The sequence below is a fragment of the Sapajus apella genome, unplaced genomic scaffold (genome assembly GCF_009761245.1).
Source record: "Sapajus apella isolate SASKATOON/1434 unplaced genomic scaffold, GSC_monkey_1.0 scaffold5, whole genome shotgun sequence".
NCBI classification, from domain to species: Eukaryota; Metazoa; Chordata; class Mammalia; order Primates; family Cebidae; genus Sapajus; species Sapajus apella.
Window position 1 is genome coordinate 47,544,281 of NW_022436945.1, and position 6,063 is coordinate 47,550,343.

Consider the following 6,063-nt stretch of genomic DNA (forward strand, 5'->3'; position numbering starts at 1 on the left):
TTTTTAGTAGAGATGGGATTTCACCATGTTGGCCAGGCTGGTCTCGAACAGCTGACCTCAGGTGATCCACTTGCCTCGGCCTCCCAAAATGCTGGGATTATAGGCAGTGCCCAGCCTAGACTACTTTTTGACTATATAATTTTATATTTGTCTCATGTATTAATTTTTTTTAGAAAATGCCCATCCCAAATTATAAGTATGTTTGTGATCAAGAATAGCAATGTTTCTCTAGATTCTTTTTATTTCCTTCAGCTTCTTCCTAAGGTATGAAGGAAGACTTAGAGAATGCATGAAATCCTTGAGAATGAATTTTTAATAGCAGAGTATTAAAAACATGGAATATGGAGTCAGAAAACGCCAGTTTACTTACCACTTGCATGATCATGATTCACTTACTAGTTGAACCTATATTTTTTTCATTTTTAAAACTAGAAATTTATGGTAATAATTACACATTTTTTGTCTGAAATAAATGAGATGGTAGTAACTTGAAAATATTGCAAAATGTAAAGAACTTTACAAATGTTTATTTTCACTCTTTTCTATTAGTGTACTCCACAAGTTATAACCCATAATAGCATTCAAAATAATATTTATTTTTTTCAGGGCAGACTGAAGGCAAAAATTTAAACAAAATAAATCAAATTATAGGAACGAAACAAGTTATGAACAGTGAATTTCAAAGGACAGGAGAATTAAAATTTTCCTTTGGAAATAAGATAACGAAGGTAAAATGCCAAGAAGGAGTTTTGTTTAGTTATTTTTATGAAAATACTAATCCCTATAAGCACAACGAGCACAAAAACAGTGACAAAATAAGGAATATTGCAAAATTTTAATAAAATGCTATATGTAAATAGTCACTGAAACTTAATTTCTTTTTCTCTGATATATAATCATACAAAGCACTTAAAACACATAGTTTTATTAAGCTAGCTATGTCATCAGATAAGATTCAATGACAGTACATATTGAAAAACTGTCGGCTGAGTATGGTGGCTCACACCTATAATCCCAGCACTTTGGGAGGCCAAGGCAGGTGGGTCATAAGGTCATGAGTTCAAGACCAGCCTGGCTAACATGGTGAAACCCCCTCTTTACTAAAAATACAAAAACTTAGCTGGGTGTGGTGGTAGGTGCTTATAATCCTAGCTACTTGGGAAGCTGAGGAAGAAGAATCATTTGAACCCAGGAAGCATAAGTTGCAGTGAGCCGAGATCGGACCACTGTACTCCAGCCTGGGCGACAGGGCAAGACTCTGTCTCACAAAAAGAAAGAAAGAAAGAAAAAAGAAAAAAAAGAAAAAGTGTTATATCACTTCTCCATTGCTGAAATATAAACTCTCATAGCCTATGATTTGGACTAGAACTTTGCCAATCAGTGACTGTTCACCAAATCTAGATTTTTTTTTTTTCTCTTGTATTTAGCAGTAAGATGAATTCTTTCTTGGGCGCTGGTGACAGCATGTCTATTACTAGGACCTATTCTTCCAAAAGTTGGCATTGAACAGAGCCTGAGGAGTCTTTCTTACATAGCAGTAAATGGAAGGGTGGATATGGGGCATCAGGGACAGCCTTTAAAATCCATTTTTATTCTGCTTAAAGTTAAATGGAATGGTATGACCTTACTAAATGGAATGGTATGACCTTACTTGTAGGCATCTCCCTGTGGCACAGTTCCATGAAAATAAGTTCTATATTGATCCTTAACATTAGTACGTCTATTAAACTAAGTCCTTCAAATGTATTGAAGTCTTAAAAAATATTTTATCAGTGTTATTGCTTCATAAGAATGTATTCACTTTAAATATGATTGTTCTTAGATAGGATCATTTGGAGGAGAAGAAATTTTATTTTCTTTTTGAATATTTCCTCTTTGCCTAACAACTCTCTTAATGACAATGTAAGCTGCATTTCAGAAATAAATTTACCAGTCTGTTAATTACACATACTCCTAAGCACCCCATTTGCCGTGTCCTATTTATCCTTTCTCTTCTTTTGTGATGCTTCCCTTTTTGTGGTCCCCATAACCTCCACTGCTTTCTTAACCTAGTCTTAATGTTCATCTACCTTAACTGAGAGCTCACTTACTCCTAGTTGGACACAATACTAAAACTGAGGAATTAATCTTAACAAAACAGATGTTTCTGTATAATCCAGTCTTGGTAAATCTGGAAAGGCTCCTTCATGGAGCTAGCATCCAAGCTAAGCTGCAGGGATAAACAGGAGTTAGCCAGGTGAACATGGGGGCAAGAACACATTGCGGGATGTGCACAGGCCCTGAGGCAGAAAGAACAGGGTGCAGCAGGGAAACCACTGGCAATTCTCTACAGTTTAAAGAATAGGCTTAAAAGATGAGAAGCGATAGAAATGAGCTGGAGAGAGAAACTCATGAAGGGCTTCAGGCATGAAGAAAACAATTCAGCTTTTGTTTGGAGGGTAGACAGAAACCATTTTAGCACTTTAATCAGTAAATTAACATATTCCAATTTATACCCTAATGGTATCTCTGGAAAAAGATAAAGAATGGTTTGAAGAAGGTAATTTTAGAAAAAAATAAAAATAAATTACTGTTATTATTGTTAAATTCAGTTTGGTTTGATACTGTTATCTTTAAAAACCTGAAATCTAAATTGTTTAAATAGAGAATAATAATACATTATTAAACCCATGCTAAAGTACATATATATTCAAAATGATAAGTCCAGAGTTACAGCAAGCAAAAATCTTGCAGTGGTGTGCCATGGCCCCTTGAGCATGATTTGTGTAGTTGAGACAATAGGCTGGAGAAACTTTGCACCATGTGTGTAGCTCTGTAGTTTGTCATCGTGAAAATGATTGCTGAACAAACCTTTTCTTCTCCCAGAGAGTTATATGTTAATTAAAATATCTAATCGAAGAAAGGTGCATTCATTTGGAAAGCATTCGTCAGTACCTACATAATCCTCAAGAAGGGAAAGAAGACAATTGAAAAACAGAGCTTCTATTTTAAAAGTAATTCTTACTCTAGTTCAGAGACTTCCTGAACAAGTTCATTTGAGCATGAGATTATTTAACTAATAACAGGTAACTGCTCCGAATCTCCATTTTTACATGATCAAACTAAAGAAGACAGAGAAGACCTAGCAATGCTTTGTTTGAAACAAAAACTGGAGCTCATTATCGATGAAAAGATTATAGTCCCTGTCAAAAAATTAAGTTACTCAAAATGGTCCCTTCAGAAGTACAAATGAGAGCTGACATTATTTGCATTCAAGGAGTTGGAGAAAATAGCTGGAGTTAGCTTTTAACTATTGCCTTACTACTTCCCTACCTCAGCTCATTTTCTGCTACTGTAACAATACCCAAGATGGGGTAATTTATAAAGAACAGAATCGTTTCTTATAGTTCTAGAGGCTGAAGTTCAAGGTCAAGGAGCCTGCAGCTGGCAGATGTCTTCTTGCTGCATCATCCCATGGCAGAAGGCAGAAGTGCAAGAGAGCATACAGCTGGGGGAGGGACGGGGACAGGGGGAGGGGCGAGGGCAGGGGGAGAGGTGGGAGCAGGGGGGAGGGGTGGGGGCAGGGAGAGGGGGCCAAACACAGCCTCTTATCAGAAACCAGTTTCTGAGATAACTAACCCTCTCCCACAATAATGGTGTTAATCCCCCCATATAGGTCCCACTTTTCAAGACTCTTGCACTGGGGATGAAGTTTCTAGCAGATAAACTTTGAGGGACACATTTAAACTGTAGCATTCCCCAAGTAGTAGGATGTCCAAAAGCATTTTTCTGGCAGTGGGGAAAGTCAGCACAAAATGTCCTTACATCCCAGCAGTGACACCATTGACACACATATTTTTAAAGCTAGCATTTTCTAAAATTTAATTTTCAAGTTACTCAGTTTTCTTAATTGTAGGTAATGTTTTCTTTTTAAAATCTTTGATTGATTTGATGTACAAATTATACATATTAGAGTCATTTTTACTGTTTATCGTTTTAAGCATTCAATTACACTTAATACTTTGAAATATGTTATTAAATTTTATGTTAGGATTGTGTTATATGTTTAGTGTCAACTTATTTTATGAATCACGAGCTTTGATTTGGCAAAACTAAATAGTGAAATAACGATATTGCCATTTTGCTCTGCTATTGCTTTCACCAACAAAAAATTGATGATGGGAAGCTGAATGTAGTGGTGATTAGAGAGAGAGAAAAATAGCTAGTTTCCAATAGAGACATGAGAGAATCAAAGAGACTTGGTTATTTGAGAGATATGGTATATGTGGAAGAAAAAGGGAAAGTAAGATTCTCTGCCTTCTTGTATGAGCTTGGGTAGATGTCATTCTGAACATTACCATTCATATGAAAAGGGACCATGAGAGAAAGAGAAGGAGAGTTGAGAAGACTGTGAGGGAAAATAGAAAAAAGAGGCAAAAAGACACATAATAAACAGCATCACTTCAGAGAATACTACAATTTCAGTGATTAAATGTTCAAAAATATCCCATCCCTCTACCATCTCTATCCTGTTTCTTTAAAAGATTTATATATACCAAATACATTGTGATGAATCTGGGACCTCCTTGGCGCAACAGAGGCGATGATATTTTAAGGGAAGTAGAAAATGAATTACAAACAGCTAGAGGCTCACATCAGAATGCCCTCCATCTCCTTAAACCTGAGTGATCTTGAATCGGACTAGAGCCAATATCCCTAAAGTTTATTGCCGATGAGTGAGGTTAGCAGCAGTTTCTAATCTTACAGCTAGGAATGCAGCCTGTGTATAGGAAGGATAAGCATACTCTTGTATTCCCATGATGAGAATGTGAATATATTTTCCCAGAAAGATGAATTTTTGCAGTGGTTATTTCCATAGTATTGTTAGCCTATTCCTTGGAAACATTATAGGTTCAATTACCTGACAAATAACCTAACTCCTTTTGTTTGGACCTTGGAATACATTTTCCCATTCAAAAAAACTTGTTAGAGGATAATTTAGGGTCATAATTATTTGGAAACTGTTTCTACTTTACATTAATAAAAATCAGATTTGAAAATTGTGTGAAGGTGAATCAGTCCTAAGAGCAATCAAGTAGATCAGTAAGCTACTCCAGTTTGCGTTCAAGGAGACTATATTCAGAATTGCTCTTTATTTTTTAGCTTGTCAGCAGTTTAGTTTCTGTTTCCTCTTTTTTTTTTTTTTTGTCTCTCCTCTGTTTGCTGCATATTTAGAGATGCATGTTACACTTCATGTGAAAGCAATATTTTATATAGCTCCTTTCCCTTCTACACAAAGTTTGATAATTCTAAGGAGAGGACTTAACGTTTTAATCCTCTACTTGTCAAAAAGGCTGAGAGCATTAAGAAGCTTACTGAAGAGTTGAGTTGTGCTGTAATTTTGTTTTCTGGGATTTGAGTTTCGAAGAAGAACCATTAAGAAGCCTATGTGTGGCAGTGGTCCGATAGTTGTTTTGATACCTGGTATTGGCTTATTTTGCCATGTTTAAAATGAAAATCAGATTGAGGACTTCTAGAATTGTAAAGCCTTTGAACTGTCAAGTAAAAATAATTTCTAAAGTATTAGGACATCTTGAGGTCCTACTGTGAATCAGCAATGTAGGTGTTTTCTTTCTAATTTTATTTCAGATATCTCTACCACAGGACCTCTTGGCATGGGAAGCACGACCACCAGTACCACCCTTCGGACCACAACTTTGGGCCCGGGAAGGAGTACCACGCCGTCAGTGTCAGGAAGGAGAAACCGGAGTACTAGCACCCCATCTCCAGCTGTCGAGGTGCTTGATGACATGACCACACACTTTCCATCAGCATCGTCCCAAATCCCAGCTCTCGAAGAGAGCTGTGAGGCTGTGGAAGCCCGAGAAATCATGTGGTTTAAGACTCGTCAAGGACAGATAGCAAAGCAGCCATGCCCTGCAGGAACTATAGGCAAGTCTGTGCTAAAGCATTAAATTAAAACTGTTTTGTTACTTTGGCTTCATTTTCTAGTGTTCTTTGCCTTTTCTTTCTTCCTTTCCTTCCTTCCTTCCTTCCTTCCTTCCTTCCTTCCTTCCTTCCTTC

The 6,063-nt window shown here is 36.8% G+C and overlaps 1 protein-coding gene across 5 annotated transcripts in view; it reads left to right on the forward strand.

Moving 5' to 3' along the window:
* The window catches only part of ADGRL3 (adhesion G protein-coupled receptor L3), an 844,276-nt gene that overhangs the window by 668,000 nt on the left and 170,213 nt on the right, over positions 1-6,063 (forward strand). For all 5 annotated transcript variants that reach the window (XM_032272132.1, XM_032272140.1, XM_032272143.1 and 2 more), the window contains one exon: positions 5,629-5,931. In XM_032272132.1, coding sequence (XP_032128023.1) covers positions 5,629-5,931 — 303 coding nt within the window. The remainder of the gene's footprint in view (positions 1-5,628; positions 5,932-6,063) is intronic.